Source organism: Perca flavescens, chromosome 21 (genome assembly GCF_004354835.1).
Source record: "Perca flavescens isolate YP-PL-M2 chromosome 21, PFLA_1.0, whole genome shotgun sequence".
Classification (NCBI taxonomy): Eukaryota; Metazoa; Chordata; class Actinopteri; order Perciformes; family Percidae; genus Perca; species Perca flavescens.
The window spans coordinates 11656702-11679822 of NC_041351.1; the positions used below are offsets into that span (position 1 = coordinate 11656702).

Genomic DNA, 23121 nt, shown 5'->3' on the forward strand with positions numbered 1-23121 from the left:
TGAAAGCAAATATCTTGTTATATCTTTATAGCGGACTTAAGTATTGGTCACTTTCCACCTCTGATATCTGGATCTTCTGTCAATAAGTTTATCTTGAGATATATCTCTGGTATCATTCATAACGAACAAGTACGCCTTATTCTGTTTCTTTAAACCCTCTATAAGAGACAAAATACCTCCCTAAAACTAATATACAGATATATTTTTTTATCTTAACAAGGACTACAAGTTTGTGGTTTTAATTGGAGTTATAAACAAAAATGACACAGAGTAAGTTGAGTCCAAAAAAAAGTTGGTTTTATTACAAGATGTGAACCACTCATCAAATAGATCTGTGTGTATGCATGTTGTCATTCAAGTTGAAACTATTCACACAGATAATCGCTGCAAATATTATTTTAAGTCAATCAGCTATAAATAGCTCCAGTGATTTATTAATGTCAGCTAATAGGCAGTTACTGTACAAACATTTACATCTGTAATATACATAATTTACAGGAGTTAAGAGACTGGTACACAACACTGTTCAAAGGAAAAGCAGTTTCTTTACATGCATACTGTATCTCAGTAAACACTCAAGATTCCCTGTAAAAAAAAAAAAAAAAAAAATCTGTTTCATATTTATCTTTTTTTTTTATCTCAGTCACAAACATCCCTGCATATATTAATAAGCAGAATATTTAAAATCTTACCCTGTAAACATAGGATGCAGGAAACAGTAAATGGGGTACAATGATCAAACATTTATGTTTCTCATGATCTATTTCCAGCTTCTAAAATTGCACAGGCCATTGTAAGAATGTATGCACATTAACATGCACTGACTCAAACATCAAGAATGAGATTAGAATATTAATTTACAGGTTAGCACATTTAACGTTTGCAAGTGCACTCTCATATCTTTTCAGATAGTCAAAAAGTACATGCAGCACTTCAATCCTGTTGCACAGCCTACATGTGGATATATTGCTCAGGCTCTAGATTAAATGGATAAATAACAAAATCGATGAATTTCAATTAACAGTCTCAGAACTACATACATTATTTCCTACTCTCAAATACAGAGAAGTAAGATTGTCTCTGCTACAGCACAGTTGGTCATTCTACTTTATTGCTTGCCGACATTTTAAGTGCAATGCATTATTACAGCCTTCATGACATAATAAAGCAAGGGGAGCCACTGAACATCATAAAAGTTCGGTATGAACATTTTATCTTTGAGTTCTGTACTGAACACCCAAAAGACAAAGATAATCGAGACTTATTTCTAACGCACTTCAAATTAGCTGCCTTCAACGCAACATGTGACATCACTAATGGGTCAACGCGTAGGAAAAGACGCAAAAATAAACAAGCTAATTCCATCAAGACACTGAAAGTGAGAAGACATTATTCACAGCACACTCATCAGTGATGAGACTCCGTTTACTCATCATCTTTAAATCATTATCACTGAATCCTTTGCCTTTATTTGTGGGACATGCTGTCTCTTCTCCTTTTTGGTTTCTAAAGGGGATTGGGGATGATGTTATTTTGGCTCAGTGCTCAGCATGGAAGATATGTTTTGTCGAAATCCAATCTCTCTCCCTGCTAAACCCAAAGTCATTAGCATACATCTTTGGCTATATGCTTTGAAGGCAGTGGCTGCGTGACATTAGATTAAATAAACTAAAATGAATCTTCTGTATTTAGTTATGTAGATTTTAAAACCTAAACTTGATGTCAGACAAGCATTAAGCTACCCAACACAATCTCACAAGTCCTTCATTTTCATCACTTGCTTCCTAATAAATTCCAACTAGAGCAGTTAGTTATTCCATATTAAGTAATGCAAAACTAATGTGTACGTATCTACATTCGTGCATAATGTGCGTCTGCTCGTGTGTTGTAATTAAGGTATGATGTAACCTTTGGATGTAACCTAATTAACTTGCCATGGAGTTAGACAACTCAGTTAATTCCCACATTAATAACACAGGTAAGACAGTTCACCATGAACCACTTTTAAAAGTTTGCATAGAAACCTTTAAATCCAGAATAAAGCATTAAAAAGAATAAGCTCTTAATAATAATATAGTTTGAAATTTGGGCTGATTGACACTGGCAAAGAGACAGAGTCTCATAAAAAAAAATGTGTGTCAAGAAACTCCCTTCCGGTTAAGCTTCAGTGCTGCGTGTCAGTCGATGTACTGTGATAACCATCTGAAACCTTCCCCGTAGCCTTGTCTTTTCAACACGCTGCACATGAAAATCTCCAGCGGCCGGGCGTTCAGCTCCTTCAAAGAGACATTTCCCTGTCGATAACAAATACGGATAAATGAGGACCACAGTCATCAGGCAGGTGCCAGGACATGTGCCCACACACGGATACAGAGATCATATTATTTCTGTGAATTAAAAGGGATCTATGACACGCCTACCTTTCCGGTAACTTGACCATCAAGAGCAAAAGCTCCTCTCAGTCCTCCTTCGCTGATGGCTTCAGGGCGGTCAATTTTATTACCCAACACCAACACTGGTACGTTGACTATGGTCTCGTCCCCTAGGAGAGCCTGGAAATACGAGGGCAGCACAATCATTATCAATCTAACAGACAGTCCGTACTGCCTGGCGGAAACAACTTGGAACAGTGACGTTTAATCTTACATCGAGTTCAGTCTTGGATTCTGAGAGTCTGTCGTGGTCTGCACAGTCTACGAGAAAGACGACTCCATTCACAGCTGGCAGGTAGTTCTTCCACACTCTTCGAGCTGTCAGCCAGGAGAAAACTGTTTGTGAATAAACTGCCCTTGCAGCAAATCCTGCTTTACAATGTGATATTTCACCAAAACCTGTTGTTGTAGCAAAAGGCAGAGATAACTACTTATTTCTATGGAGAGTCACTATTGGCAAAAGTGGAGAACGATCTCACCTTGTACATGTCCCCCCAGATCAAATGTAGTAAAGGTCATCCCACCAATTGACAGCTCTTCAGAAGCTTTGAGAAAAAGAAGATCAAATTAATTTTTATTAGAGTGATTACTTGGCCCTTTTCTGTACCCTATATACAGCCTGTACTACAATACTCTGTGGTATAATAGGAGCTATAATCCTATACTAAAACATACAAACAAGGTGACCCATCTTTGTTCTAACATGTGAACCTAGGATGGCACACTATTATCTGAATCTCTTCTTACTTGGATGCAGCGTTGGCACGTGTTGGCCAAGTCGGTCATCTTTCAACATGTGTAGGAGTGTTGTTTTACCAGCATTGTCCAGGCCCAGGAAAACCAGCTTCCCTGACTTTTTGTACAGACCTGGAAGAAAGATTTCTGTACATCAGAAATGACCCACATATTCCATGGGTGAAAACCACGTCCTACTTAATCCCTGGGGGTGGAATATAACCAATACAACAACACTCACTTGAGTACTGTACTTCAGTTCGGTTCTGAGGAACTTTGCACTTTTACTACCCTGGCTACATTTTAGAAAGAATGCTTCATGGTTATAAATTACGTTGCAGTTCTTTATGACTTAAGGTTATTTTGATTAAGCCCCCCTACCTAGTACTTTGCCACCATTTTCACAATGTTGCAGAAAATGACAGTACCTACCTAAGAACTGTAAAACATTACTAAACCCCCTGTAGATCCAGTCGAATAAAAATGACATCTTGGCGGTCTTTGACTGAAACAAGAAAAAAGGTCAGATTACTATTACATGATAATACTGCACTGAGTGGCCAGAAAAATAGAAATACCTGCCTTGACAATGCATATTTTTGCTTCTATTTATATTTAAGTAAAGTAGACAAAATATTAGAAACACATATCAACACACTGCAAAAACATAGAATTGGGTCAACATACACCCAGTAGTAGTGGTTTATACAAAAGCTGATCATTTTCACATGAGGTTGTATTTATTTGCAGATAGAGCTGGGCAATATATCGATATTATATCGATATCGTGATATGAGACTAGATATAGTCTTAGATTTTGGATATCGTAATATCGCGATATGACATAAGTGTTGTCTTTTCCTGGTTTTAAAGGCTGCATTACAGTAAAGTGATGTCATTTTCTGAACTTACCAGACTGTTGTAACTGTTCTATTATTTGCCTTTACCCACTTAGTCATTATAACCACATTACTGATGATTATTTATCAAAACTCTCATTGTGTAAATATGTTGTGAAAGCACCAATAGTCAACACTACAATATCATTGCGGTATCGATATCGAGGTATTTGGTCAAGAATATCGTGATATTTGATTTTCTCCATATCGCCCAGCCCTATTTGCAGAACACTTGGCCTTTTCACAGCAGACATGTTGGCAGGAAAAGCACAGGTGTGATTGATTACGTTAAAAACGACAGCAATCCATTTAGGTGAGCTCCTGGTATTGTGCATGTTGGCTCACTGTCATGGCTTATTGGGACACTTGATAGAACGGAGCCATGAATTTGTTTGACCTGTGCTTTTCCTGCTATGACAAGTCAACATGTCTGCCACGAGAAAGGTCTGTTATTGCATAACATTACATCACACATGTGTTTCTTATACCCTGGTCGTGATAGCTATGACATGACACTACAGCTGCGTCCAGATGTGTAGCAGAAGGCGAGCTAGTTACCTTTAAGTAAAATGTAGCTAATGTTCACAAAGCTTCACAGATCATTTAGCTAGATCCAGTGCCTCCAAACACCTGTGTTCATTATCACCGTCATCGGTAGCTAAGTTAGCTGACGTTACTTTCTTATTAACAGCACCGCTATATCGTTAAATGGCAATTACAATCGCAGTGTAATGCTCAAACTATCAAAAACACTGAAGCATTTGTAGTCCTGTGTCTGTTGGTTAGCTCTTTTCAGAGGGCTAGCTAGCTAGCTAGCTAGTGAACTGACATAACGGTTAACATTGGGTGACGCTTCTTAGCTAGTTAGCATTAGCATGTTGGCTAACGTTAAACCTGTGGTACTTTCTAGAGTCTGATCCATAGGTCCATGCGCGTCAGGGCAACAACGTTTAAAGGAGTACAGACTGTGCGCAAACACATTATGAACTGATGCCAACCGCACAATATGTCTTCAGATCAAAATAGTTTTCTAACTTTAACGTTAAGTGACTTACCCCTCAGCACTGACCAGCAGCCCAGCGCTCAGTAGTATTGGTGGTCTCCTTGGAAACAGTCAATCAGACTTCCGCTTCTTCTTCGGTGTTTTAGAAATCGGCGTTTGGCATTAATTGTGGTGCATTAGCGCCATCATCAGATGGTTTGCTGAACAGGTCAACCAGTACCAATGCTGGAGGAAGTATTCAGCTCCTTTACTGAAGTAAAAATACTAATACCACGTTGTAAATAAAGTATAATTAAAAAAATGTACCTAAAGTATTAAGAGTTAAAGTACTCAATGCAGAAAAATGACCCCTGACTGTTCCATTATTATATATTATATCATATGATTATTATTATGCATGCATTAATGTAAAAGCAGGATTTTACTGTTTACTGTTGTACTTAGTTAAGGTGGAGCACTATTTTGTGTAGGGCTGCAACTAATAATTATATTCATTATAGATGAATATGACAGATTATTTTCTCCTTTTAATTATGGTAGCTCATTTTATCAAAAAACTTTATTCCAGGCAGCACTGAACTGCATTACTTTTAAGCATGTTTAGAATGTTTTGTGAAATCAGTTAATGAAGCAGACCATAATGCAATCAGAGCAGCTATGATTTCAGCATACATATCCTGCTAGATGAATAAGAACAGTTTATAGCTAATCACACTGTGTCTAGTGCTTATTGAAGCTTATTGTTTATTCTTTAATTGCAGCCTAAAGCACCCCATTGGGCTTACCCACTTAAAGCCACCTACTTTAATAACCTGTAATTTGTACTGTTATGTATTACATTTGAGGAACACTGAATGCATCCTTTATTTACATCCTATAATTGCCCATATAGGCAGTAGGGCAATTAGTTGTAGGCCTAGATGTCCACATGAATTATTGGATGGAGGAGTCGACAGATTGTATGTGTCTTGTTTTTAAAGCTTACAGGCAGAGCATGATGTCTTTCTCTCTGTTTACTCCCATCAGGGAACCATTATGCACTGATCCATATTCTGTAGGTAACATCACATCAATGTGATAATGACAGTATGTAGTATTGGCAATATAATCAATACAATACACAACTACCTGGGATTAAGTGTAGTTTATTGTTATGGTCTTCCAATCCTGGAATTATAAGCTACTATCCAATATTTAAAATGTAATTGTGTCACAATCACACAGCAAGCAGTTTTGACAGCACTAGACATTCAAGTTTGAACAAAGAAGAAGCAAGTATCGGTGACATACATTAAAACATAAATCCAATCCATCCAGTTTGTGCACTGCTTTGATGTGTTGAAATCAGATGATGAAGAAAGAAATGAAGGAAGGAATGTTTCTGCTCAGGACTTTCCTCTTACTTCTCATCGTAGAACCATTTGTCGACTAAAAAACAAAACGGCCATTTCTGATTATCATTGAGTAACAACAAAGAGTAGCAGCAATTAAACGCATAAATGTACAAAACGCCCACCTGAACTTGGAATGGGATCTTCGGCTCCAAAAGCACATGCCTGTAAGAATTATTGCTGTTATTTTTGCTTAACAAATGCACCTTGGAGGTCATGAAAAAAATACATGTGTGCAGTTTAGATATTTTGGACTCGTTAAATTAGAAACCGTGTTGTATGTATACATGTGAAAGCCATGAAATGTTGGTGAACTAAACAGCAAAACCCTATGTTGCCAAATGAATCATGGAGTCACTAATGATCCTCTCCTTTTATCTGAGGGCTTTGTGTGTTAGCAGGTTGTACAGCACGCTGTTATGTTTATCATCTCTAGTCTCATTAAGCAAGAGATTAAGCTGGTTACATGAATTTAAAACTGGAAACAGACTTACAGACTTAACCACAGCCTCTGCGTCCCCAGCAGAGCAGCAGAATGGACTATCTGAGACACTAGTGTTCATGCTGATTCAAGGAAGAGATCAAACAAAGAAAACAATTGTATTCACAATGTAAGTTTTTTTTTTTTTTTTTTTAACCTGCAGTCAGAAGGTATTTAACAGTCCATTAACTTAACATTAATCAGCTACAGGATTTGTTATATTATCTAACAGGATTCAAATGTAGTTAATTCCATCTCTTATCTGTGTTCTGTCAACTTTCACTCGTCGCTTGATAGTTATCTCAAGGATGTTACGAGGAAATATCATTAATAGCATTTGTCACATATACCGTCATATAGCCTACTATTTGCATAATGCAGCATCAATACACACCAATTTAATTCGCCAGCATGGGTCCTCTTAGAAATCAGTGCCTTCCAAAACTCGTTGGTGCTCTTGACTGTTTTAATGGCAAAGTCCTGGAAAACACAGAATTTGTATTCACAATAACCAAAAGACACATGTTCTTCATCTCTTTACTCCAAGAAAGCCCAATATACCAGGTAAAATAAAGTAGATATGCTCCAAAAAAAAGATTAAGCAATCTGAATAACCTTTCTCTCAGAAATGTTTCATTACGTTAATATCAATTGTTTTAATTTGTTAGTTGTTTATTCATTTGCCAAATCTGACCAGATATACTGTAGATAGACAAAAAAATGTTAAATCAATCGTAAGTGAGGTAAAAATCTGTACCCTGTCCTTGAACTCTCCGTTGAAAGCAAACTGGTTTTCAGGTTTCCCATCTGGGACTTTGTATCTTTTGAACCAATCAACAGTCGCCTCCAGGTATCCAGGCTTAAGTCGTCTTACATCATCAATATCTGCAACAGATCAACAACAAAGACAATGAGCTCTAAATTTCAGAATAACTTGTAACTGAAGGAAGATTTTCCAGCAGTGCCAGCAGCTATTATTGCAGGTTATTCATACCGTTAAAGTCGGCAGCTTCAGGGTCCTCAATATTGATCACAATGACCTTCCAGTCTGTCTCACCCTCATCGATCAAAGCCAGAGTTCCCAAAACCTTCACTTTGATTATTTCTCCTCGAGAGCACACCTGAGTATCAGAGGCGTTTTAAAAAAAAAAAGATGCAAAGGTGTACAAAACGCAAATTTAAATCTGTCTCTTCAAAGCCCCAAGTCAGAGTTGTACCTTATTTCCTATGTCACATATATCAATAGGATCATTGTCTCCACAGCATCCTGTGTCGCTGTCCTTGTGGTTGGGATCTTCCCATGTCTGTGAAAAGAGAATGCTCATGTCTGATGGTACAGAGACCAGATCTGGTTTCCTGTTGTTTTGAATATTGTGAGAAGGACTTACCTGTGGAATAGCTCCATAGTTCCAGATATAGCCTTTGTGAGGAAACACATTCGCTACATAACGAAGATTCCCCTTCTTCATGTCTTGTTTCAGTGGATTGAGAGGATCTTTGGTTGCAATCTGAGAAACAAACAAACACAGCTACAATCAATTTACTAAAAACAGAATGAAGAACTGACCCATATCGTGATCACTGTATTATTACAAACCATACTAGAACAAAAAAAGTTTACTTTTTTTTTTTTAAATAAATCAAAAATAAAGTCCTCATTGTGTATCATATCCTGAGATTAAAAGTATCTCTTAGCACATATGCATTGTAACAAGTAAAGACAATTACAATTTATATCCATGACCAAAGTAGGAACATGGATCCCTGTAGATCGTGTCATTTAGATTCTTAAGTATTAGGAGGGAACATGTATTAACATAATGAATTATTACATTGATAAAAAATAAAAAAAATATTTATCTAAAAAATATGCATATACATATATACCTCCATCTTTGCATTTGTCCATCTTGGAACCTCCACAACGGCATGAAAAATATTCTGCAAGATGATCAGAAACACAGTTTTGTTACACTGACGATGAATTTTCTTTCCTGTTTTTAAATACATTTCAATGAAACGTGGCTTAGTTATGTCACAGTGATTATACACTGAAGGACAGGCCAAAGCTTTGCAACATTACATACAAACCCCAAACTTAAAGGATGCTGAAAGGAATGGCATAAGTAATGTTTAGTCTATATGTAACACTCTAAAAATTGAGGGACAGAAACCGTACATATTTGTACAAAAACTATTTTTCACATACAACAGGATTAAAATGGCCTCTCTCGAATCTGTGAAGTGAACCTTTTTTCACCAAATCCCAATGTAGTAGTGTGTTAGGGGCCTACAGTACAAATTTTTGCCTGAACTAAAGTTAAAAACATCAGTTAAGGTAGCAAACTAACTATGCTTGCCAGGTGGTACAGGGACAAACATCTACTGAAGACAAATTAGTAATTGGTAATAAAAAGGGTACACGCACAAAACTGCAATACAAAAGAAGCAGCACAGACTTTCACAACATGGCCTAATTTGACTCTATTGATCAGCTTGAGTATATAATTGTCATTTTGAAACTAATGGAATGTGTACAACAACTGACTTGCAAGAAAATGTATTTAACATGTATACAGTACAGCCCCAGCAACAAAGGCACAAATAAAGCTCTACTTAAAAAAATAAAATAAAAATACATTTAAAAAAACCTGCAGCATTAACGCTCACCTCTGCTTCATTTGCGTAGATGGGTATGTCATGGAACGGAGAGATGTATTTGCCCTCAGAGTTTTCTATGGAAAGGAGTAATGCATTTTTTTTTTTTAGCATGAATAAAAATCCAACACTATGAAGAACAAAAAAGTATGAGATACCTTCTTAAAGCTCTACTTGCCAATGCAGCTATTACAGTTGATTAATATGCAACTACTACACTAAAATTCAAGCTGCTCTGCTTACTGAAAAACACCCTGTAGTCCTGGGTGTTGGGCCTGCCTCTCTCCTCAATGGCAACGCTCATGTCTGTTGTTGCCTTCAAACTCTCCCACTGTGGTTTGTGCACTAAACCAGGAGGATTAAGAAGCTCCTGAATGACAGGCAGGCATTGAGACAGAGGAAGCAGGCATGCGCACTGCTTAAGCCAAGATACCTGACAACTGCATGCATTTGACAGCAGGAAGTGTAAAGACCAGCTGACAGAGTTGGCTTCTGTATGTTTCGTACGGAATTCTAATCACATCCATTATTGGCATCAGTAGCTAACAAATGTAAACAAACATCTGAGAGAAGCAGAATTGCTCAGAATAGTAATCAACAGCTAATCCCTCTTTATTACCACTCCTCCATGGCTGCCACATGCATTCTGTGGCATGGATTTGGAGATTCTTTACCCTCTTTGCCATGATTTCCCTGTTGTAAGATGTGTCTTGAGAGCTCTTTTCAGACATAAACAGATGGAGCTGACTGGCGTTAGCTGTAAACCAATTACCAAGGCAGGATTAGGTCGTGTGCCCACGGTGTGACTTCTTGCTTCTGGAATTTGAACTACTTGATAACACACTTATGGGACCATTTTAAAAACACTAAGTATAAAAATATACACTTTTAAAAACGGGTGGCACGGTATTTTGATTTTTTTTTTTTTATGTCAGAGTAAGGTGTAAAATTGCATTGATTGAAATGCATTTAGTTGATGCAATAGTGCAGCTACTACAGAAGCTCATTTGCCTTTTGCATCATAACAGATCTTAGTTAAGGAGAAATATATACAAGCACACTAAATGCTTTGCCGTCTTTGCTGTCGTTGCAATGTGCGGAAAATAACACGTTTAAAATGTGTGTTCAGTTTTGTGAGAGTGACAAAATCAACATATTGCAAGGAGGCCTGACAAACTGCTAACCATGTTCAGGTGTGGGTACTGTACTGCTAATAAAAACACATGTTAGGTTTTATTTGTATAATTTGTGCTATTGCTTTTTTTTCTTCTAAAATTATATTGTGTTTTTACAGCAGTTATTGATGACCTTCTCAGTTTCATTAATAATTCAGTTATAAATATGATAGCCCTAACAACATGGGGCAATTTTGGTATGTTATAAGTTTATTATGCGGTACTCGTTTACGCAACACCTACAATAAATATAGTTTATAAATAGGGTTTATATATCACATCAAATGATTAAGAAGGAGCTGATTATTTGGAGAAATTGTACCATATTTGTATTAAAACACAGAAAAATGCCTCCTGATGTAAGCACCACACTAACTAATACTGTAAATGACTGTAGTTTTCCTCTGGTTTATAGATGATCAAAGCACAGAGAGTCAGAGAGCAGCATGTAGTCCAGTATAAGGTCACAGTCCGGGCAGCAGAGGAGTCACGCAATGCTGTGAGCTTTGTCCTTGCTAAAAGACAGCAAGACTCTGGCATCCTACCCTCACATAAAATGGACACATTTCAAAGTCTTTACACAAAAAAAGAATCTGGTCATTAGCGAATCCCTCACATATCAACATGCTACCTCCCTCTTCTTGCTTTTCTGTGGTTGATATGCCACACAGTGAACCCAAACATCAGCTTACAGGTGATCCAGACTCAGCAGTGTTGCTATTTAAAGAATTTCTGAAAAGCCTAAGCAAAATACTTTTAATACTGTGGATCAGTCTCTGTCACCTGCATATGGAGGGTTTAAGAGCTCGATCAGTGTTTACACTGCTATGTGTACTTTCTCTGTAACCCTACTAATTCAAATCTCTGTGGTGCCTAGTGATCAGATAGTTTCAGAATATTTTGCTCGTCTCTCCAATAGGTTCTGTTCTGTTATGAGTGTACAAACAGATCCCTGTTCAGGAGCATGAGGGTGAACTGCAGTAGAACATGTTCCTACTGTTTTAATAGTTTATTAAACCATTATGGCATGTCTACATACAGTGGAAATGTAAGTAATTTAGATTCTCCTGTTCATTGGCCAAATTGTTGCCCTAACTACTGTAGGCTCTGTATTCCAGCCCACCTTGTTATCATCTAAATTTGTATAACCATGTATGTCTTTTATGGTTATGAATACCTTAGGGCCGTAAAAATTCACCAATTAGTTCATCCACATAGAATTAATTGGCAACTATTTAATAACCAGTTATTAATTTGACAAACATTCACTGATTCCAACTTTTCAAATGTGATGCTGCTTTTTTGGTTTGATATCATTGCAAACGGATTATTGGTTTCGACTGTTGGTCGGACAAAACAAGATAATTTAGAAGACATCTTCTTGGGCATTTTTTTACATTTTCTTAGCATAACTGGTTGTGGTTGTAGATGTTTCTGTTGTTTGTATATTCCTGTTTCTGTTTCCTGTTTTGTATATTAATTTTGTATCATTCTGAAGATTGTTTATGTTTCGGTTTATCCTGTTTTGACTGTGTAGTATTCTGTGCATTGTGTATATTCCTGTTTTATTTTGACAGTCTGTTTTCTGTCTTGTCTAGTTTTGCTTCCTGTGTTTTCTCGCCTTGTCTGATTGTCCTGCCCATAGATATAAATAATAAAAGCCTTTATTATGTATATCTGTGGTCCTGCCCCGCCCTAAGGCGTTTCACCTGCTGTATCACCTGTCCCTCATTTGCTCGTTACCTCATGTATTTAGCCTCTGTGTTCCCTTTTTCTCTTGTCAGATTGTTTTGTGTTTTTGCCCTGTTTGTTTGTGCCCTGTCAGCGTGTCTTGTTTGGACTCTTCCCTGCGTTCTTGTGAGTTTTTCCCTGTGTTTTTTTCCAGTCTCTGTGCTGCCGTTTTTTGTTGCCAATAAATCCTCGAGCTCAAACCTTCTGCCTGCCTGTACCCTGCATTTGGGTCCACTATCCCTTGCTCCACACAACAACTGAACTTTCCATCAGGGCACAATTCTTTAAGCTATCGTACATTGTCTGACAAGATTCATCTAACAGTCTAGGCCACATGTGTCAAACTCAAGGCCCGGGGGCCAAATCCAGCCCCTTGCAGATTTAGATCCGGCCCGTATATAAATTTGGGTTCACAATAAATGTTGGCCCACCTAGTTGTGCGCCAAACCACAAACACAGGAAAGTGTTTTTTTAAACAAAGCAATTATATGACATTCAAAGCAGAATATGGCAGATTTGCCAACTCTGAGACTCAGAAATCCCCCCAGAAGCAGAGAGAGTTTTCATATTCAGGCTGTGAAACAGGTTGTTGTTAAAAAAAGAACATTGATTTGATTGATTTGCTAAATTCTATGATGGCTAAGGAATTCTTTTGATGACTTTTGTAGGGCTTCATGTCAACAACAATGCGACAAAAAGCGTACAAAAATTTCGGGAAAAGCAACACATTTACAAAAAGGTGACAAACGTCTGAGAAAGCCACAAGAAAGTCAGAACAAAAACAACACAAAATGAGGAAAAAAGCTAACAAAATGTTTTTCAAAAAAGTGACACGCAGTAACAAAATCATGTCAATAAACTCCTGGCCCTTGGTGTGATTCCAGTGTGGCCCTTAGTGAAAATGAGTTTGACACCCCTGGTCTAGGCAATAACTATGTCACCCAGCGAAGAATAATGACGTGAGACTGCATACTTACCAGTGCATAATTTTTAATTGAAAAAAACTTTTTTATACTATAAAAAGTAATAAATAAGTCATTATTCATGTTATATATATTTGTTTGTCTCAATTGAGACCAAAACATATGGTGTATAAGGATTGATTTCATTTCCAAACAGCACCTTCAGCTCTTTGTAGTTCATACATAGAGGAAAAAGTAGAGGCCGCTTGGTGTGGGGGCCAACAGGGCTAAAAAACTCAATTAAGGACGCCATCTTTATTTACACCTCCGAGATCTTTAAACCATTGTTATATCTTCAGTTCAATATCTTCAAGTATTATGTTTCCTCATGTCTCAAGCACACTGAAATATTCAACTGAAGTAGTTAAAGGCACACAGCATGCAGTCTGTAGGTGGGTCAAATATGATATATGACATATTTTAGAACTCTGTTGTTGACAAAATGTTGGAGAGAGATTGCAGAGCGGACTGAGTGTTGGAGTCCAGAGGGTTTGACTTCACATTCAGCCACTTCAGTGCTGGCATGTCGGACAACTTCTCCACTGGTATTTCTGTGTGGCAGAATAAAATAAAATAGAGTTAACCTAAGCTCAAGCCATATGAGAATATACAACCCCTTGCATTAATATATTATTACTACCGGTGATGCTATTTCCCTCCAGGTTAACCCTTTCCAATGTGGCTATTTCAGTAATTTTTTCAGGGAAGATGGAGAAGCTGTTATTAGCCAGATTAATGGAGGTCAAATGTTCCATTTCTCCCACGGCATCAGGCAGCTTGGTGAGAACATTTCCTCGCAGGTCCAGTTCTGAAATATATTCCAAGACATGAGTAAATTGAGGGGTCACTTGTGTGTTCTTCCGCCAACATTTGTGAGGTGAACAGCAGTTGAGATTAACATACAACCACACAATCTTTGATTGAAGATTGAGTCCATTAATCAAATATCAGTTTATTATCCACTACCTCTCAGCTGCGTGAAGGTTGAAAAGAACTTGCTGGAAATAGCCTTCATCTCATTGTCAGCCAGTGTGATAATGCGGATGTTGTCTGAGACACCCTTCAGGACCCTGAACACACCGTCTGGGAAGGAAATGAGCTTGCAGTTTGACAGGTCTGCAGAGAAGAAGAACATGAATATGACATTAAGAAGCATTATTACAGCAGCGACTGTAACAGAGATTTAAAGTTGAGAGTAAAGAAGAATTGCCGGTAAAACACAGATGTCTTCTTACTTTATAGTTTATTTTTTATTTTTTAAGGTGTATAACTGTGACTAACGTTTCGATGTAAAGTTACATCTTCATCAGAGTCTCTTAAAAAACAAATAAAATAAACTATAAAGTAAGAAGACATGTGTGTTGCGATTCTTTTTTACTCTACACGGTTTTGTCCTGCCCTGGTTGCACTGGATTGTTGTGGATTGTAGAAGCGCAGAGAACCCTCTCTTTTTCACAGAGAACCCTCTCTTTTTCACAGAGATTTAAAGTTATTTGAGTAGACATATTTAAGCCTCTGCCACCGCCTGCTGGTGAAAATCTGAAATAGCATCAACCAGAATATTGAATCAGGGCTGTAAAAGCGAGTGAGAGACAGAGAGAAAGATGTGTGAAGGGACTCTTACCCAATGTGTCTTTTTCCTCCTCCACGGTTGCATTAACCCTCCGGGCCACATTTGCGACTGCCTCGCCCATTTTTCTGCTCTAACTGTTCCTAAGGGAAACATTATATTAATATTGCACCAAGCATACTTTTATCCATGAAAAGTATGACAGCCAAATTATAATTACAGTAACTAATAATATGATTGAAAAAAGTATTCAGCTGCATGCAGTTAACACATTTGCTATATTAAGTCAATATTAAATTAGTGCTGAATGTGTTCTTAGGCTTTGGTTATATTAAACACATATGTGATAGAATCAAAAATGTATTTTGTGTTTATTTATCACTGGAGTAATAGGATCCTATTAACAACAAAAGGAAATAAGTCAATTCCCTTACTCTGACTGAGTACATTTTTTCTGTAATTTGACATTAATATTTCCTGAGGGGGGTACTGATTTCATATGTAAGTATACAACAATGAACAACAACAAATACCCTTTATTGTACAAGCATTCATTCACTTTTGTTTTTAAGTTTTTCAAATGTTACGTAAAACTGGTAAAAGTAAACAACATTAAATACATCTACAACTGGAGATGATGAAATCATGAAAATCTCCCAAATTGGAGATCATTTGTAAATGTCCTGAATGAATAACTCGTCCTTAACGAAATAATCTATTGTAAAGAATGAGCAACAATGACAATTCCCAAAATATTTGGGATTATTTGTATGTTTTCAGATCAGTTGAAGGATTATATAGCATTACTCTGTATTACTCTAAAGACAAGCAGAGGTGGAAGACATATTCAAATATTTTACGCAAGTAAAAGTAGCAATGCTACATACTACTACTAATACTACACGCTATTACAAGTAAAAGTCTTGCATTCAATTCCTTACTTAAGAAGAAAACATACTTAATTGATCCCAGAGGGGTAGTAAAAGTACAAAAGTATGAGCATCAAAATATACTTAAAATTACCAAAAGTCAAAGTACTTATTGTGCAGAATGGCCCATTTCATATTATATTACTGGGTTATATCTTGATGCATTAATGTGTGCATCACTGCAGCTGTTGCAGCTGGAAAAGGTGGAGCAAATTGTAATGAATGTTGCTGGGTAGCTTAGGTTACCCAATAATAATTTGATAATGTATTTTTGATTTATATTGTGTATTGGTAATTTGACTCCCAAAAGTAACTATAGTAACTAAAGCTGTCATATAAATTCAGTGGAGTAGAAGTAGAACGTAGCATGAAAAGGAAGATACTCAAAGTACAAGTACCTCAAAATTTTAGGCTACCTAAGTACAGTAACGTTACTTGAGTAAATCGGGTTAGTTACATTCCACCACTGAATACAAGTTATGTATGCAATGGAAAATCTAAATCTGTCAATGCACTCTCCCAAACATTAAAATATTTAAATGGCGTAAATTACTAGCCTTCATGTTGTTACTTTCTTAAACCAAAGGGGTGCTGGGTAATGCCACCTTTATTTGCACTGGACAGAGTAACGTTATAACAACTGAAGAACACATTTCCACCCTCTTACGACGTTACAAGTATAAAATGAGCTTTAGCTCGACACTACCGGACAACAAAGGCAGCCTGTTGAGCTCTAAGTTACTAAGCCGTTATTTCATTACTGTTTCATTTAAACCACGCCAGGAAGTCACTTACCCAAACTAGAAGCTACTGTTACAGAGCCTGGCAGCTGCCACAGTTAGCTAGCGTTAGCTACAGCAGCTCAACCACAGTCTAATTTGGTGAGTGTGTATTTTTAGACCTGGAGAGGGCAATTCACCTGATTGTTGCCCTATTCATTAGAATAGTAAGATTAGCAACGCCTCTTATAGTAACATTAAAAAAAAACTTTTGTAAACGCAGATTTTGCTAAGCCACAATTAACGTTAAGGAATATGCTAGCTAGCTAGGCTACTGGCCGGCTAGGAAATATATTGAATTCATGAGTGTCAGTGCTGCGCGTTCAAGTTGCAGACGATATAGCTATCTAGCTAGCTAGCTCAAGTAGCAACAAAATAAGCAGTTGTAAAGCAACAATTTCACTTATTAAGTAGTAATACCTATTACGTTTTTCAGTCGGCCAATATTTTTTTTTACTTTTTTCACCATATTTAAAAATGTAAAATGTAATTATATATATTTATATAAATAATTGAATACATTTTAAATCTTTTGCATTGAGACTGGGCCTCTTAAAGGATATTAAGAAAACACTAGGACATACTTTTCTGGCTATGCTTATCTACTTAAATATTTAATTTAATACTTAAATATCTCTAAAAATATATATTTTGAATGTATACTTTTTTTATATACATATTTGCCTTCAGACTGACAATAGACACTATAAAGTTAAATGTTGTCTTACCTCTGAGTCCTGGTCAACTAACGTTACTCCCAGTTTGACCCCTGCTGTGAACATTCCAAATTCCTGGTTAGTCCGTGTATTTTCAAAGGATTTGAATACAATGAGCTCTCTGGCTTGATGAATAGTTTACTATTGTTACAACTAACTGCCTCTACACCGTAATTGCTGGATATTCCTCTCCTACAATGCTGTATTTTGCTATGACTCACTGTGGATGACTGAAACACTCTAAAACTGGAAAAGTCCACCTCTTTTGGTGTGTTGGTTCTTTTGTATCACACATTGTAGTTGCAGGTAAATATGCCAGTGATCTGAGTGATGAATGGTATTGTGTTATGTGGATATGTTGCATGCAATTATGTTGTTATGACAGCATTAAACGAAACCAGGCAGCTCTGAGAAAGCTGTGCTAGGTATCCACAAAACAATCTTTTTTTTTTCTAAAACCAGAACTGACTAAATGAAATAGCCTACTTTAAATTTAAATCAGAAATATTTGATCAAACTATAAGTGAACAAGATTATTAATCTCACAAAACACGATCAATGCCAGCTTGCGGTATATGACAGATTTTCGATCGGCTGCTTGCTGTTGCAGATTTTGATTAGTAACAAAAACAGAGGGTATAAAAAAAGTTTGATACTTAGCCCCAGTGCTAACAATAACCTTGGATGGTACAGTATAAGTAATAAAAAATAAGAAAATACATATAACAAAAATACCATGTGCAAAATGTACATAAATACAATTTATTTAATATCTACAATAAATATACATTAATTACACAAATGGTAGTGTACAATACAAAACAGTGCTGGAAAATTCAACAACATTGTCATTTCATGTTTACATTGATGAAATTGATAAGGGAAATAGAGTTGTACAAAACATTATGACATCTGCACACAGCTGGAAGGCTGGATGCTATTGTTGAGTCTGCATTTCAGCACATCTTAAAATAACAATGTTCTTCTTACAAACCAGAGCTCACATCGCAAATTAAAATCCTGGCTCTGCACATAGGTCAGCTACAATCCTACAGTGCACAGTGACAATATCAAAGAGCTTTTTCCTTCTGGCTAAGTGTATTCTTTAGTTTTTCAGAAATTGGCTGCTCCTGCTCAGCATCTTTTTTTATGCTGTTAACACCACTCAGCCACACAGGTAATGTTTAGAGGTAGTTGTACTTGTCACTGGCAGCCACATTCATCCACAATCATGTCTTCGTGATGTCGAAGGAGCATTTCTCCGTTCTCGTAGTACAGCATGCTTAATGGGCTCATTTTGGTTGGGGCACAGCAGGGCGATGCCACTCTGTCAGGGTGGTAATGTTTCAGTAAACTCTGGAAAAGGAAGAAACAAAACAGGGGACTGAGATAGATAATTCCAGTCTCAAAATACTCAATTTCTGTAATTAAGACACCAAGACAGACAAATACTTTTCAATATTGTTCAGTTCAATTATTCAGGTTTATTTCAGTGAGGGTTTTGTGAGAGAAGCTATTATCATTTGAATCTATTTTATAGGACTGTAAGCCATGATTATTCCCATTGTTGATTAGTACTGCTGATTATTTTCTCAATTAATTGGTTTGTCTAATAAATGTATAATTATCCACAGCCCAAGGTGATGCATCCAAATTAGTTGTTTTATTTAATTTACAGTCAAATAATAAGATATTCAGTTTACTGTCAGATATGACAAGGGAAAAAAAATCCTCACATATGAGAAGTTGCAACCAGCGAATGTTGGAATGTTTGCTTGAAAATTCAAAATGATTAATTCATTATCAAAATAGTCACAGGTTAATTGACAAATCGGTTAAATGAAAAATCGTTGCAGCTTAAACTCTTTCAATATTGTTGGTTTTACAGTTGCATATCTTTTTTTTTTCTAGTCGTGTTTCCTCCTGTAGTCTCGGGCATTATGCTGCATTCATGGTTTGTCAGATTTACTGTAAATTACCTTACAAACAGCGAAACCAATTCAGTGATAATTCCAAATACCGTAGGTCATTTAGGGATAATTTTTGGGTGCTCCAGAATCTCCATTTCCGTGTCCCAAATGTTGGAAAAAGTATCAACACAAGCAGCACACACTGATGTCTAAGATATTGAATCTGTTGTCATATTCACCACTTTGTAACTTGGTTTTGAAAAGTTCTATACAAATAAAGTTATTATTATATTCACAGTAACACCGTCATAGATAATCTGCACCACTCACCTGCATGTAAGCATGATTGGTTGGATTGAGTTCTTCTCCCAGGGGACCAGGGCAGGGACCCTCACAGCGGTAGGCGTTATATCTTTTAGGAAAGATGATCCAGGACCCCCAGCCAATTTGATTAAAGTCTACATGCAGGTCGACTCTGTGACAGAGAGATTTTTCACTCCCTCTTTTGGACGCCTCCAGGCTTCTCACAGTTTGGTCCGCCTGGCCCCGTTTGCTCCTGCGCCTCTTTGGCCAGCGGGCCCTTTTGATTTCAGCAGGGGACAAGAACTTGGATTGTTCAGCTGTGTGGAGTAAGCTCGCTTTGACCTTTGAGTTTTCATCAGAGCCAGTTTGTGAGAAGATGACCAGCAAGGCCCGGTCACTCACGTCCTGCTCTCTTCTTGGACTCGCCACAAAGTCCGGCTGATCAGGAAGTGACAGGCCTCTCTTTGTCTTTACCACTCTCCTTCTTCTCGACACTCTTTTGTGGGGAATTCTCTCTGCCGCTGATTTTTGACTGAGCCAGCCCAAGAGAGGTTTTGTCATGTTGAACACTTTCCAGCTCTGTGATGAAGTGACCAGTGATGATTCAGTGAGCTGCCCCACCAGCTGCCGTTCCTGGCAGCTCTTGTGCGTTTGGCACGCCTCGCCATGCTGGTGATAGACCTCCAAAGTGATGTTGGAAGCACTCAGTGTCCGAGGAGGCCTGATTCTTAGCTCTGCCGCCTGGATCTGTTTGTCAGCCAGCAGGGCATGGAGGTCAAAGGTCGCAATCCAGCGCCTCTCTCTGTACGTCAAACCTAATGTAGTGAAAAGAGAAAAATTAGCATAATTGTATCAGACAGCTTATCATTAGTGGACATGCTAGAACACACTGATATGACAACACACAAATGAATGTGCCAGAGAAGCAAAATCCACCTGTTGTAGAAATAAAATAAAATAAAATCGAGGTAATTATCTCCTTCAGTGATTTAAGACTTGCTCTTGGAAACAGTATTTAGTAATGAATCAGGAAATAGACAACAGCTGTATCTTTTTAAATGTATCTATGCATTAAACTTGCAGCATAAATTGTTAAACAATAAACAGATTAAATATTATACTACAGTATTTTGGCTATCTTTATGTCCCTGGTTATATTATGTCATTGTAGGTAGGACTGCTTTAATGGCAATTTTGATTTAAAGGAATTGTTGCATTAATGTGATGAACCTTGCTTTTTCAGGTTATTAAATTCATTGCAAATGGCATTCATTTTCTCAATTGCATTAAAGATGAACTATATCACAATGTATATCAATATTGTGATATGAAATTTTACCGTCTATAGGCTACTGTGATAGGATTTCTTTTAAATCTTTATAGCCCAGTACCTACATTGTGGTAAAAAAGCGAAATAATTGTAGGCATATGTTTGTATTGTAAATACTGAAATGGATGCATACATTTCAATCAACAGATACAAAAATGATCAATTATAGTGCAACCCAGAAACAATTTGATTTATTCTCATATAAAACCTCCATTACCAACCAAAATAATTTACCATTATGTCTATATTAACTGCAATTTGGGGGGTTAATTACGGTTAGGACTTGTGTTTGTAGGTCCAACCACCTCTTTTCTTTAGCAAAGTGAGTTGTAGGGAGAACAGTAAATGCATAGTATAATTCCCTTTGATAACTTTCTACCATGACCTCATGATTAATGAGTCTGCATTGATTAAGATTTCAGCAAATTAAAGCTGCTTCTCAAAAATAATCCAGTCATTGTTCCGGGGTAGGACAACATGTGCTGCGCCCACATCTGTAATGGGGCTCATTGTGATTCAATGAACAGGTGTGGTTCAAATTAATCTCAAAGATTAAAGCATTTTAAACATCTAACTTGTGTATTGTCCAGTGCATTGGCCTATTTAACTAGACGGTTGATCAAAAGTGCAAACCATCCTCGCTATTCATCCACTCAAACCAAACACGGAGCCGAAACCAATCATTTAGCACATCTACCTCTCCTGGCTTCTGCATATCCTCAGTCAAACAAATAGGTAATAACTCTAACACCTAGCAGCGATGTGAAGTTCGATTCAGCAGCAGGGAGGGCTGTCCTCTATTGGCTGCCTGTGCCATTAAATCCCGAGCTCTAATCTAATCAAGCCAAGTGTGAAAAAAGAACTAAGGGAAGTTGTTGATTTGACTTAGCAAGAGATTTGTATAGGGGGATGTCTGGCGACATATCTAATCAACATCACCTATTTAAGAAAAAAGAGGTTTGCTTTGAGAATTAGACAGAAAACTGGCCTTTTCACACGCTGATCCCTGCATGGTTATTCACCCCCCCTGAGCGGGATGTGGATTGAAACCCTCTAAAGGTCGTCTGGCTCGCAGCTTTGACAGGACAACACTTGAGCCACACACACAAAAAAAAACTAACATTTCAGAGGGCTTTTAAGTGGTAGAGGAGTGATCTGACTTTGACCACAGCTGAAAAAACGAATAAAGACGTGTAGCCTATACGTTCCCCATCATCTTGTTGTCCCTGCTCATTCGTGGTATATAGCCTACACAGCCTAGCATTTCCATATAGACTAGTCACAGAAATCTTACTTTTAGCCATCACACTCTTCACGGTGTCTGCTTGCTTCGCGGCATCTTGCTCCATAGTATCCAAAGGCCTGGAAAAGTTGGATTTGAAATTCCTGTAGAGATGCATCATGTAGGTTGGCAGGTGGTACCCGGTTGATCGGTCCACCACGGGAAAACGCTGCAACGGTCTCTTATAAACTCCATCACTGGTCATTTGAATCCCCCGAGCCAGCAGCACCAGCAGAGATGCGTGCAGCGCAATTGTCAGAGCTCCCAATGAACGCATGTTTTGGGCCGGTTAATGACAAATTCCTCTACTCGGAGATTAGGGGTGTCTTATATACCCTCACCCACCCCCTTTCATGTTTAACAAGTAGCTGAGAACATTAAAGGAAATTGACATGCGTCCTCAAGACTTGTTACCTGACAGCTCATCATCCATTCTGTTGGTAATGAGGCGCCTGGGTACGTGTTTACAAGGATCGCAGCTCTTTGTTTGCGCGGCTTCTGCAGCCTGATTCCCCATCCTTGGATTAATTGTTTCAGCTATTTGGTTTACACTAATTGTTAGGCTTTCCAAAAGTGTAATGTAGGCCTAGTCTACTGAATAAGAAGAAGAAGAAGATTTATTTATTTATATTAGGACAATGCACATTAATCAACATTTCTGTAAATAAGTGCCAGTCGGCTAATTTTCAAGAATACCGTCTGAAATGGACTATGTGGAGAACGATTGGGCTGATGTGCAATACAGTAGCCCATAAGTCACATAGGGCCTACTAATGAAACATTACAAACATTAACATAACCCATCACTCAATATTCAGTATAGGCTTTTATCAGG

At 37.5% G+C, this 23121-nt stretch overlaps 4 protein-coding genes across 5 annotated transcripts; all 4 read right to left on the reverse strand.

Moving 5' to 3' along the window:
- Nucleotides 1-275: 275 nt before the first annotated feature.
- Nucleotides 276-5195, reverse strand: sar1aa (secretion associated, Ras related GTPase 1Aa). The gene is made up of 7 exons (XM_028567487.1): nt 5122-5195; nt 3600-3672; nt 3180-3299; nt 2912-2977; nt 2647-2750; nt 2421-2552; nt 276-2294 (listed from the first exon to the last, which is right to left on the reverse strand). The coding sequence occupies exons 2-7, from the start codon at nt 3655-3657 to the stop codon at nt 2178-2180; spliced, it is 597 nt and encodes a 198-aa protein (XP_028423288.1). The 5' UTR covers nt 3658-3672; nt 5122-5195; the 3' UTR covers nt 276-2177.
- A 1273-nt stretch (nt 5196-6468) lies between these two features.
- On the reverse strand, nt 6469-9903 carry ppa1a (inorganic pyrophosphatase 1a). The gene is made up of 11 exons (XM_028567486.1): nt 9843-9903; nt 9612-9676; nt 8829-8882; nt 8330-8449; nt 8159-8245; nt 7936-8062; nt 7699-7826; nt 7336-7421; nt 6955-7024; nt 6586-6625; nt 6469-6497 (listed from the first exon to the last, which is right to left on the reverse strand). Exons 1-11 carry the CDS (start codon nt 9901-9903, stop codon nt 6469-6471), a joined length of 867 nt encoding a protein of 288 aa, XP_028423287.1.
- A 3804-nt stretch (nt 9904-13707) lies between these two features.
- On the reverse strand, nt 13708-17053 carry lrrc20 (leucine rich repeat containing 20). 2 transcript variants are annotated; one of them, XM_028567902.1, is made up of 5 exons: nt 16762-17053; nt 15092-15174; nt 14434-14583; nt 14108-14275; nt 13708-14018 (listed from the first exon to the last, which is right to left on the reverse strand). In XM_028567902.1, exons 2-5 carry the CDS (start codon nt 15159-15161, stop codon nt 13888-13890), a joined length of 519 nt encoding a protein of 172 aa, XP_028423703.1. In that variant the 5' UTR covers nt 15162-15174; nt 16762-17053; the 3' UTR covers nt 13708-13887. The 2 variants fall into 2 exon arrangements, with proteins under 2 accessions (XP_028423703.1, XP_028423702.1); XM_028567901.1 differs by having other exon boundaries at nt 15092-15180; nt 16762-17052.
- Nucleotides 17054-18301: 1248 nt separating this feature from the next.
- On the reverse strand, nt 18302-22563 carry ndr2 (nodal-related 2). The gene is made up of 3 exons (XM_028567900.1): nt 22299-22563; nt 19702-20489; nt 18302-18817 (listed from the first exon to the last, which is right to left on the reverse strand). Exons 1-3 carry the CDS (start codon nt 22561-22563, stop codon nt 18665-18667), a joined length of 1206 nt encoding a protein of 401 aa, XP_028423701.1. The 3' UTR covers nt 18302-18664.
- Between the last annotated feature and the right edge of the window lie 558 nt (nt 22564-23121).